The sequence below is a fragment of the Gallus gallus genome, chromosome 3 (genome assembly GCF_016699485.2).
Source record: "Gallus gallus isolate bGalGal1 chromosome 3, bGalGal1.mat.broiler.GRCg7b, whole genome shotgun sequence".
Classification (NCBI taxonomy): domain Eukaryota; kingdom Metazoa; phylum Chordata; class Aves; order Galliformes; family Phasianidae; genus Gallus; species Gallus gallus.
Window position 1 is genome coordinate 43,775,747 of NC_052534.1, and position 12,343 is coordinate 43,788,089.

Here is a 12,343-nt window from a genome sequence, read left to right on the forward strand (position 1 = left end):
AGCATACAGTGAACACCAGAGAGGCATTGGGAGCAGCCATGCCATTTCCTGAAAAGCAGTTGAAAACTTAAGCAATCTTGGTATTGTGCTGTCTGATGATACTAACAGTCCAACAAGTTAAACGCGATGTGTTAGATACTCCTGCACTACAATCATGCACATCTCCTACATCGTACTGTGAAATTCTGCCTCCCACCACTAAAGGTGCAACACAATCCAGCTATGCCTGTTTTGCTGCTGCTCAAAAGCACCAGCCATATTCCTGCTGTTGTGTTCCTCCAGTTAGGAGACAATGCAGCGCTGGTCCCCGTAGCTACATCTGTCCCTTGGTTTCTGTCCCACTGCTGTGCTGAGAGAGAACTTGGGCTGTGGCTCAGTCCATGCAGAGCTGCAGCACAGAAGCAGTGATGAGCCCCAACCAAGCCAAAGCAAGAGACAGCCATCTCTGGTGCTGCTGATACCCACCGAGGTAATTTGGTCTGAAAATAGGACTCAGATGGTTGAGAAGTTGTGCAGTCTTTTTGTTCTATGGGCTCGATTAAGTAAGAAGTCAAAGCTATTTTGTTTTGCTTATGTGCTTTATTTTCAAGTACATTCGATAAGACCCTCATACACTGTGATGATACAAGAGAACAGTCAGCTCTGTTCTGCCTGAGCACTTCACAGTCTCAGTTATTCACATCTGGCGCTGCTACAGTGCTCCTGTTAACCTCACTGCACAGATGGGGACCTGAGGTACAAGGGTTCAGAACATGAGCAACAAAGGCACTTGAGTGAAACAGCGCTGAGCTGCCTTATGGACAGCTAGGGAGAAAAATTCAGAAGCGGCTCTGCAGGGCCCACAGAGGCTGTACAGGTGGAGCAGGCAGAGGAAGATGCCCAACCAGCCAAGCCACTGGGACCAGCCCATCCTCTGTGCACCCGAGCATGAATGCTGTCTGTGCACCAGCTATTTTCTTTTCCTTGTCACTAAATACGGCCTAAAGAAGGTAAGGTGATGGTGCTTTCATTTGTGGAATAACATAAAAGGACTTTGCCACTGCAAACCTATGTAATCACACTGTCCCTGTGTTGATAACTGAAAAATGCTTCAGATGACTGTGTGCTTTTCTGATGTGGCTGCAAGGCATTTGCCCAAAATTGCACAAATCATCAGTGTTGCAAGAAGTATCTCAAACCCAGGTGTTCCAAGTGTTTGTTCTGTGCTCTTGTCACTGAGACATTCCTCTTCTGTCTAGGCAGGTGGAGCCACACAGATTTAAACAGGCTTCCTCAGTAGTCTCACATTCTGCGAATTCTGATTTAGACCTAAAATGTTGCCTGCGGTCTTTCTATCCCAAGAATGAACAATAAGTAATGTAAGACAGCACGGTGGGGGGCAGGGCAGAACATCAGAAGAAAATGATGTGAAATTCAAATTAGGCTGAAAAAGGGAAAGTTTTCCAATAGACAAATTAACAAGTTTGATTAAGATAAAAGGGAGATATGGCAAATCAGCTCTTCGAGGACAGAGGTAATTTCAATTTTCTTCACTTAATATTCGAACCTACAGTCTCTGATGAACTTCTTGATAACATAGCAGGGGCTTCTTGAGAATGCTGCTCTTGTTTACATTAGTTTCCTCCTCCTGACTCATAAGAGGTCCAAACTGCTTTTACTCATCTGCTCAGGACAGAATTCAAAGCTCTGACACGATTGTTTATCTTCTTTCAATCCTCAAAGGAGTACATTTCCTATTTTCTCTCCTTGTGGCCTCCTTTGCTTTGCAGTACTGGATCTGCTTTCTATGAAATGATCCAGAGATGCACTAGAATACTATGCATGTGAAGGTCTTCAGATGGCACCTGTGTTAAAAACAGGACATGGATTTTGACATGCTAATTAACATAACGACATCTCAGAGTTGGTAAGAGATGCTTAAACTTTTGGGGATTAACAGGTAGGCTAGCAAAAAACAAAACAAACAAAAAAACAAAAACAAAAACAAAAAACCTGTGTTCCCTCTACCCTGATTTTACCATGTATTCCATAACATCTGAGGCCAAGACCTTAAAAGATCCATTTGAATAAGGCTGTGCTCCAGGAAGAGGCACATACATACAAGTGATATGCAGTGTCTTGTCATTCTGCAATCTGAACTGCACAAGGTACGTTGCTACCACTAATTCTTAAAATCATAGTCTGAAAGGTGCACACAACTAATAAGATATTACACTGTGCATTTCCAATGCGTATCCTACAGCGAGACTCCAGAACAGTGTTCCTGGTATCTCTACTCTTGCTGCCGAACCTGCCTTTTCACTGTAATAGCTTCGATTAAAAAAACGCTCCTTCAAAGCACTGCCTTACGAGTTAGAGTCTGATTCATCTTTCATTATTTAAATAAATAAATAAATAAATAAATAAAAGCTTTGGGTACAAAATACGGGGTTTCAGGATTTTGTATTTTGTAATTTAAAAGACTATGAAAGCAAACGAGAAGTAGCACCCAGACAATTGCTTGCTTCATAACTGACCTGTTGCAGAAGGAGCTGGGACCTTCTTAGTTTTAGAGAGTAAAATTGCCACTGCTCTCAGTATACTGAAAATCATCAGAATTCATTGTGAGAAGGTGCCAGTAACCAAAGCCATTTCTCTCCTTAGCCTTTTGGCTGCATAGTAGATTGACAAATAGATAAAATTCAGATTTTTGATCTCATTGACATTTCATTTAGAAAATTTTGATTTAATTTACTGAAGAGCTGCTGAAACGATGTGATGTTGAGAGGTGCAGCATTATTTCGTGTTTTTTCTTGAACCTCACCTCTGGGTCTACTACTCAAAGAAGTCAACCTTGCTGCTGCTGATAAAAGTACTCTGAAAATGCAGTGACAGAAATTCAAAAGAGGCAACTGTGCTATACTAATTTATAGCAAATAGTTTAAAATGTATTATTGGGGAAGTTACTGGTTTCTCATGGTTGATAATTTTCAGGAGAGATCAACTCAGTATGAATGGGCTGTCAATGTCCTATTTTTTGACTGAGAACTCAGTATATTACTTGCATTGGTAGACCTGAACAGCAAAGTGAAAGGAATCATTTCAGACACTGCATTTTACTCTCACTGGTAATAAAAGTCTCACTATTTAGATAAAGCCAATGGTTACGTTTGTATTTCCTCAAGGGAATTATGGTAATCATATTAAAAATATTGAGAAGAAATATAGTAGTGAGACCACCAGCCACAAACATACCAAAACACGAAGAAAACAGTGGTAGGTTAATAGTCAGCTCTGCCAGTAGAAGTAGTCCAGTCAACAATTTTCACATCTAACATAGATTTGTAGACCAAAGGAAGACAATTCCAAGTGCAAACGTGATCACAGATAGGCGCTGACTGAATTCTCATGGTGCAGGAGACACGGCAGATCATCATAATTCTGTTTTCTATGGGCTGATAAAGAATGAGTTTGCACAGTGCATATATGCTAGACAGTTAAAGATAGAACAGAAAGCGAGGGTGTGCCCACACTTCAGCAAGCCAGGGTTGCAGCACACAAACTGGGGTTTACATTCAGAGTAACAGCAAAGACCTCAAGGGCTGCTTTACCTCATCAAGTGAAACACACCAAACAAGATCTCTGCAGCTTTAACGCAATTAACTACCAAGATTAAAGCTAGTTCAGAAATGACTATATGCCACTGGTGTGTTGAGGCTCGTGATGGAAGAAGTCTTTGAATGCTAATCACAGTAGACTTTTCATCCTTTCTAGAACAGTGTACCCAAACATTTGGTATTTAGCCTCCCCTGCCCTATTCTGTCAGACTCCTAGAGGTGTTGCATTTGGCTTTACCTACTCTCTGCTTATTTCTGAAGCACAGATTTTTAAACTGTGAGGTAGAAGGACTTAATCACTTCAGTAAATAAATTATAGAATCGTGAAATGGTTTGGAATGGAAGGGACCTTTGAGATATAATTCCAACCTTCCCTGCTATAGGCAGGGACACCTCCCACTAGACCAGTTTGCTCAAAGCCCCATCCAGCCTGGCCTTGAACATCTCCAGGGAGAGGGCATCCGCAAGCTCTATGGGCAACCTGTTCCAGTGTCTCACCACCCTCACAATAAATAACTTCTTCCTGATATCTAGTCTACATCTACCCTCTTCCAGTTTAAAGACGTTTCCCCTCATCCTATCACTACCTGTCCTTGTAAAAAGTCCCTCTCCAGCTTTCCTGTACGTCCCCTTCAGATACTGGAAGGGCTGCTGTAAGGTCTCCCCAGAGCCTTCTTTTCTCCAGGCTCAACTCTCTCGGCCTGTCCTCATAGGGGAGGTGCTCCAGCCCTCTGATAATCTTTGTGGCCCTCCTCTGGACCCGCTCCAACAGCTCCATGTCCTTGTGTTGAGGGCCCAAGAACTGGATGCAGTACTCCAGATGGGATCTCCTGGGAGCAGAGTAGAGGGACAAAATCACCTCCCTTGACCTGCTGGTCATGTTTTTCTTGATGTAACCCAGGATACAGTTGGCCTTCTGAGCTGCAAGTGCACATAGCCAGCTCATGTTGAATCTTTCATCGACCGACACTCCCAAATCCATCTTCTCGGGGCTGCTCTCAAGACATTGTCTGCTCAACCTCTATTTGTGCTTGGGATTGCCCTGACCCAGGTGCAAGACCTTGCACTTGGCCTTGTTGAACTTCATGAGGTTGGCATAGGCCCACCTCTCAAGTCTGTTCAGGTACCTTTGGATAGTATCCCTTCCCTCTAGTGTGTTGACTGCACCACTCAGCTTGGAGTCATCTGCAAACTTGCTGAGGGTGCACTCGATCCCACTGTTCATGCTGCCTACTGAGATGTTAAATAGCACCAGTCCCAGCACACTGATCCCTGAGAAATGTCACTTATCACTGGTCTCCACATTGAAACGTTGACCACAGCTCTCCGAGTGCGACCATCCAGCCAATTCCTTTATCCAGTGAGTGGTCCATCCATCAATTCCATTTTTTTCCTCCGATTTGGGAACCGGGATATCATGCAGGACAGTTAAATAATGAAGAGGTATTACTGCATACATATCAATGAAGGTTTTAAAACACAATTTCTTCTCCGAAATTTGTTTCTCACTAGATTATTTACACTAGCTAGGACAGCAGTGACCAGAATAAACCAAAACAGTTGGCTTTAGTACAAAGTACTTCTCTTCCATTTTTGCACCAACATTTGTAACAGCTATGCTTAAAGAATTATGATAACATCATCACCACTTGGTCATCTCCAAGAAATTTATGAAATTGGTGCATCTGCAAATCTATAATCAAAATGTGTATTTCATGTTTATGGTTAAGTAATGCACACTTGTCTCATTTACAGTTCTACAGATAACACAGCATAGCCAATAATCTGTCCTTGGTTATCCTGGAAAATTTAATGAAAATTTAAGTCTCTTCAGCATGTGACAACTTTCATAACAGTGCTAAAAGCATTAATGAAAATTGAAGTGTGAAAAATGTACATTCTTTATTCTGCTGTTTAGATACAGAATAAAATTGAACTTTTTCAGAAAATAAAACTATAGCTACAGCTTTGAGAGCTGTCAATTTGCTTCTGAGGATAAAGTACATGCACTTTTTCCAGTTATTTTATTGCACATAATGTACAGTCATAATTGGTGTTTTATTTACATGTGTTTTGGCAATGTCCATGTCCCCTCCCACCCTCCCCCAAATACATTACTTTGCACAAATAAAACCTTAAATGTTTCACACAAACTGCCATAATACAAGTTGAAGCTTATATGTATGTATGTATACTTTTTAAAATTAATTCTTCTAATGAGATTCAGATCTCAGCTAAACTTTGCCTTGGGAGTCAGGTTCCTCCCCATTAGTCAGCTGTCAGATGGACATCCCAGCTGCAAGGAATCAACACTGCAAGTCACCGCCTGCTGTGCCTCCCACCCACTCCTATGCAGAACCATACCACCTGCAATTAGTGCGCAGGCACATAGAAGGAAGAGCACTGTACTTTTGTTAACCAGTTTGATTCAACATTGATTACCATGTGTTAATGTTACTGCTTGTGTTATTTGAACGGTATTTCATTAATAGTGTTTTAGGAAAATACATCAAATATATTAAAACAAGACAAGTTCCGATAACAATTATGTACTTTCACCATAGGAATGTGTTATTCAGATTTCATTCTGTACAGTGTGCTAGTTACGAAGACTGCTACTGTTATCCAAATATGAATATATGAAACTTATTTGTAAGCACGCTTCCCCCAAGTTAAAATGATCTCTTAATGGACAGTGAAACACTTCAATGCTTCCCTGCTTTTTCAGGTCAGAAAACTTTTTAGTGGTCCCCCTCAAAGAGTCCATCTGGAAATAAACCATTTTTTACATACTTTTTAGAGGTCTGTTCAAATAAATATTGTCAACATATTTCATTAAAAATATCTGAAAGATATCCCTGAAGACTCTATAAAATATTTTCTAGATTGCTAACAGAAAAAACTATCAGAGAAGTAAAATTTGTTATAATTTGGTACAACATCTCACTTAAGAAATCAATAGCACTGCTCAGATTCTATTTTAAAAGGCTTTGTGGTGTTTTTGCTTATATTCTGAGCTACTTAGAAGAAAAAAAAAAATGTTCCTCCTAAAATTAATCCATGTTACTGGACAGACCAGCAACTCTATACATGACTTGAATGCAAGATCTTTCAAATGTAAAGTAAGAATTTAACCGCGGAAGATAATAAAGAATAATTTACCTTCAGTGATGCTGCAGCACTGAAGGCATCCTCCCTCAAATTCAGTTCTAAAAATAGCCTATTTCTTTCCAATAAGCAGTCAAAGTACGAAATAAATGTTCAGGCAGGCACTTAACGTAAACTGAGAAATGCATTTGATGGTCAACAGCGATTATCATAAAATTTGGGTTTGAAGGGCTTCCATTGTTTTGCCCTCTTTCTGCTTTAAAATACGTCAGAACTTAGGGCAGTTCTCAGTACTTAAAAGAATGAGATGAAAACGCACTGTGGACCAAGTATGACAGTAGTTCACATCTAATGAAAAATAGAAAACATTAGAAACATTGCAGAAAAGTAATAGTTTTAGGAATCGGACTATTTTTCAGTATATAAGATTAATTATTTATCCCACCTGAATAGTTTCACTTACACTGGAGAATGCTTCACAGAACTTAAACTTGCGCCTCTGATGAAACGTTCAAAGAATATAAATTAGTGACTCTGAAATGACACTCGTGTCATCACTTAATCAAATTTTCCTAACATTATCTGTTGAAAATGCCCTTTTTTGTTGTTTCATCATCTACCTGTGACTGACTTTTAGGATAGCAACATATCTGTGATCTGTTCAAATTTCTGTACAAGTGAAACTATTCTAAATGTACTGATAGAAATCTAACTGTACCTCTGCGTTTCTGTAGAACAAACTAAAAGCTACACAGCCTCATAAAACAAACATCTTCATCATAGCTCACCTATTTTTCTTCCATAAAATAAAGATGCATTCAATTTTAATTATTAGCAACACTGGAAGAACTTTTTACAATTTTATGTCGCATGGACTTCAAGATGCGTAGTTTGAAACATCATAAATGTTGTGAAATCTCCTTAAATTAATTTTTACTATATACATGAAAATAAATGGGGTTTTTCACCGAGGCTGTTGATATCTGAAGCGATCTACACCGACAGCCTCCCTTGACGTTAGCTGTAATGACTGTCCCCTTAAGATTGCAAATCTAGGCAGACTACCCATGCCATGGGAAGGAGCCTCAGACAACAGAAGTGGCAAGAGAAACGTTTCCGTAAAAATCATCTGCATAGAAGTACAAGCAAAACAGCATTTCCACCGTTTCAATTCCCTGCATTCATGTTGCTACACTCATCCGCAGGGATAAAGATTACATAAAGGCAGACCTGGAATTTGAACTGGCTGTGGCTTGGAAATTTAGTGAAAGGTGTGTTTTTATGCTTTCTACAGTCATTAGGAAGCGATCCGTTCTGACCTTTGGCTTACAGAATTTGTACTCCCCTGAGCTAGGCAATACTGATAGACTATAGCAGAAGTACAAAAAATTACATAAAAATAGCATGGCATGAAGAAAATAAGGCACTTTTGGCAAGGGAATAAAAGAAGATTTTGTATTTCAATGTACTGCTAATCATATCTAGATGCGTTTTGTGCTTGGAAATGTCCCATGATGCAACAGGTGCCCAAGCCAACAAATCACAAATTGCAACAAGATTAACTGCAACCTCTGAATGGTTCAACAAAGAATCAAACTGGTTTCTGTACACCATCGTGATTTACCAATACACTGGCATCTTTGCTCTTTTGCTGCGAGCCGACAGTAATTATTTTAGAGAAAGAAAAAGAAAGTGTGCAATTAGTAATGCAGATGCTGAAAGGCAAGTGGCAAGACTCTACAAGAAGAATGCCTCAAAAAAATAAATGCTACTTTGTTCCCTTATCTACTGGCACCCGTTCCCCAAGGTAAAAGGCCAGAATGACCAAAGCCAACTTAATAGTAGTGTGCAGAATGTCAGCCGACAAACAACATAAAAACAAGTCACGTTGTGTTATCTGTGGTCACGTTCTTCAGGGTTAGTCCAGTAACTCAAGACTTTACATTCTTCCGTCTTTATTTGTTTACTTTAATTAAACATGTAATGGTTAATAAACAGACATAGTCCAGAGTTAGTAGGTTGGTATTATAACATTTATTAAAATAATGCTATGGGTTAATAGAAACAGCAAAGAACCAAAGAATTAAAATGCAAGCTATGTAAAAACCCAACTAAAACCCAAATATGTCTAATGTATTCATCCAGTAGCTAACTAAAAGCCCAAGAAAGACAACACTCCCAATATAATAAAGTACTGCAAAACAATTGGCAATTTCTCTGTTATCAAAATCGTGGGTTTTGCATTTTGTATCCTTTTTTTCTCAATCAGGAAAAAAATTCTTTTTGAATGTTATATAACATACATATAAAACAAGATAGAAAAATACATTATAAACTTGTAACAATGGCTGTAAATACATTATCTTACATGTTTCTCATAGGCAATAGGTTGGTTATGGTACATACATAGCATGAAACTACTAAGATAATAAAGAACAGACAAATACATGTCATCTGTACGGTTACATACAAGCGACACTCCCATCTACCCACTCTAAAAAAAAAAAAAAATTACATAATACTGTCAGAAAGAAGTCTTAAAACTACTTATTTTAATAAAGAAAAAGTCATTAAAGAATGATAATACTGAGAACCAAGGCATTCAGAGATTTCAAAAGTCATGCTTTTTTTTTCCTAAGTTGATCCAAAATTTTGTCAACTAAGTTTTCAGAAAATTTGTTCAGAGCAAACATTACTTTCACATGTCACACATCTGTTTCACATACTTCCCCTCCCTCCCAATAAAAGACCTTTGATAAACATCTAAAATGTCCAGGTTTTATCATAGTTGAGATGAAACTGGATCAAATACTGGTATTGTTTTAGCAAATCTCTCTTCAAATGTTCGAGTGTCGCAAGTTTATTCAACCAACCAAAAAAAAAAAAATCAAAATGGCACAGTATATACTGTAAGTAAAATCAACAACTGTATGTGTAACAGGAAGACAAAGCCGGTGGTACAATAAACAAAAAGCTAGCTGAATACAAAAAGATGAATGTCTATTGCATAGTAAATAAACTGATAATTATTTCCAGGTGAGACAAGATGTTAGATGAGGTCACCATGCAGGTGCTTAAAATGTAAGCCCTCTTAGCTTACTATTGACCTTTCATTTGGAAGCTGTGAAGATTTGCAGGAGGAGAGTAAGTTGACAAGAAGGGGAGTAAAGTTATCACCTGATATTTGCCAAGCTTAGTACTGAGCTCCACACAAAGTAATACTTAATGTTTTTTAGATTCAAATACTGTGCGTTCAACAGCTTCAACTCCTGTGATTGCCCAGCTATATCAGTCTCATGTGGAAGTAAGGGTTAAAAACACAGCATAACTGAGCTTCAAACAGCTAACTGATGTCCCCCTCCTGCTTATCTTGTGAAAGACAGCCAGTAGGCAGATGTAACATTAATCAAAGGAGAGCTGAAAAATAAATAACTTGCGTACTGCTTGACACTGCAGGAACTGCTCACAAAAATGGGGGACATGCTCAGACCATAACTGAGGACTAGCTAAGCACTTTCGTTATCCACAGAACACCAGTTTTCTGGATGACTCTGACATCTACTATGTCTGATGCGTATTTATTCCAACCAAAGTCAAGAAAACTTGTCTCCATCCCTGAACAAAAACGAAATACTTCCAGCTCTACCAACATTTCTCAGCTAATAGTCTAACTTAGAATGAGACAGTCTGTATCACAGAACCTTTGGTTTACGTTGCACAAGTACTGTATTAGCTCTGATTCGAAAAACAGAGTTGTGGAAGTAACTATGGGCTGATTCGACAAAAACTTAGCAAATATTTTTCATAATGCGATTATGGCAAAGTCACATCACACTAATATGGCAAAAATCAGGTAATTAATATGGTCAACTCATCATTTGTCTTTCCTCACAGCTTCTTTTCACATACTGGGCGACTGAGTGGCATGCAGTAACTTGTCTGAGGGAGAAGATGATTATACAAGACATTTGACTAAATGACCATGAAGAAAATAAGGCACTTCCTTTTCTTTAGACTTATTCCAATACTTAAAAAATAAAAAAGAAAGACTAAAAGGCTCTTTTGGTCTTTTGTTTCTTGACAACCACCAGAAAAAATCATTTAATGAAATAAAGGGTTTCTTTGTTCTTTTTTTCTTTTTTTATAACACTTGAAAGTATAAAATGCTACATTTCCAAAAATATATTTTTTTTTTCTGCACCAGCACCCTTGTATAGTAAAAGTATCTACTTTTTTGTTCATTTTGTTTCAATGCACTACACTTTATCTACAATTTCGTTACATGTATACAGCAAATAGGCAAGCATGGCTTTTACATCCTTAATGAAATTTTTTCTATACAGGGAGGTTTAAAAAAAATATTTGAACAGTTTGCCCAGTAATGTGACACATAATGCATGTACCTTGTTCTCATGTAATCTTCCGAGGAGATTAAAATATGGTTAAAATAATTTAAACTCAGATTTAGCTTTCATAGTGTTGCTGTTTTGTTCACTGCATTGACGTAGTTCTGAAAATTCACTGTATTTCATGGCACTCTTTTTTTTTTAAAACATCCAATTTGGCAGGCAATAGAAAAAAGGCTGCAACTTCCGCCCTTTGAGGGCACTGGTAGTGACTAAACAGCATGTCAAATTTTGAATACTTTTTGGAATCCCTTCACCAATGACATCCCTGACCAAAGGTTCATGCATGATGCATCATCACACAGTACATTCAGAGAGAGCTTTGACTTCTTTTTTGAGAAGAAAAATATTCCTAGAAGTCTCTCACAGTAACTGCCTCTGTCATCGGTAGTTAAGGGACATCTGTCTCCATCTCGTGCGAGGCCTCCTTACCGTTCGCTTGGGGCGGGACGCTAGAGGATGATCAGTGCGGAGGGATGAATTGGACCTTATTGCTTTACTACTATTCAGTGCAGGTTCTAGAACCACTTTCACCCAGACAGGAGAACACAAAAAAGCGGAGTTGGAGGACAACAATTTCTTTGTCTGTTTTGTTAGATGGTAAGACGAACGGACAAGTGCCCCAGCTCGCTGCACTGAAGACAGGCAAGCAAAGGCGATTACCAGTTAACTGATCAGCAGGCAGGCATGGTCAGGTCATCATTGGGTGAAGAGTTCAGAGGTCAGAAGGTCATAGGTTAGTTGCCGGTGGCGGCTGGGTGGTTAGGAACAAAAAAAAAAAAAAAAAAAAAAAAAAAAAAAAAAAAAAAAGAAAGAAAAGATAGAGAAGAGATTAGTTCCAGCTAGTGACGGCTTAATGACAACATGAAAACTAATCACAACTAATAAAAAACAAGCATGTTTAATTCTGACATACTGATCGACACCATCTACGGAATGCAATAAAATCATGACAGCCCTCCATCATGATTTGGACACGGGAAGGAGAAGCCCGCTCCCACAAAACTGGTTAACAGGAGAAATAGAGATAAAATACAACTAACGACTAATGGTTAGTAGCAGTCGATGAAGGAAATTGGAAAACAAAAACAATGAACAGTTTTGGAACTCGGAAGAATTTGGAAACAACAGTCAGTGCACGGCATCAGTATCTGACTGCTATTAAGCATTAGTACCTCCCCAGGTGCAAGCATTAAGCAACTATTAATGATGGATGTGATTATTAATAACTGG

General features: G+C 38.7%; 1 protein-coding gene across 8 annotated transcripts in view; it reads right to left on the bottom strand.

Moving 5' to 3' along the window:
- Positions 1-8,715: 8,715 nt before the first annotated feature.
- QKI (QKI, KH domain containing RNA binding) overlaps positions 8,716-12,343 on the bottom strand; it is a 139,377-nt gene continuing 135,749 nt past the window's right edge. For 7 of the 8 annotated variants that reach the window (XM_015284003.4, XM_040696716.2, XM_040696715.2 and 4 more), the window contains one exon: positions 8,720-11,864. In XM_015284003.4, the coding sequence (XP_015139489.1) occupies positions 11,848-11,864 (17 nt within the window). In that variant the 3' untranslated portion in view covers positions 8,720-11,847. Of the gene's footprint in view, positions 11,865-12,343 lie in introns of all 8 variants that reach the window. The other variant, NM_204310.3, reaches the window with a different exon arrangement.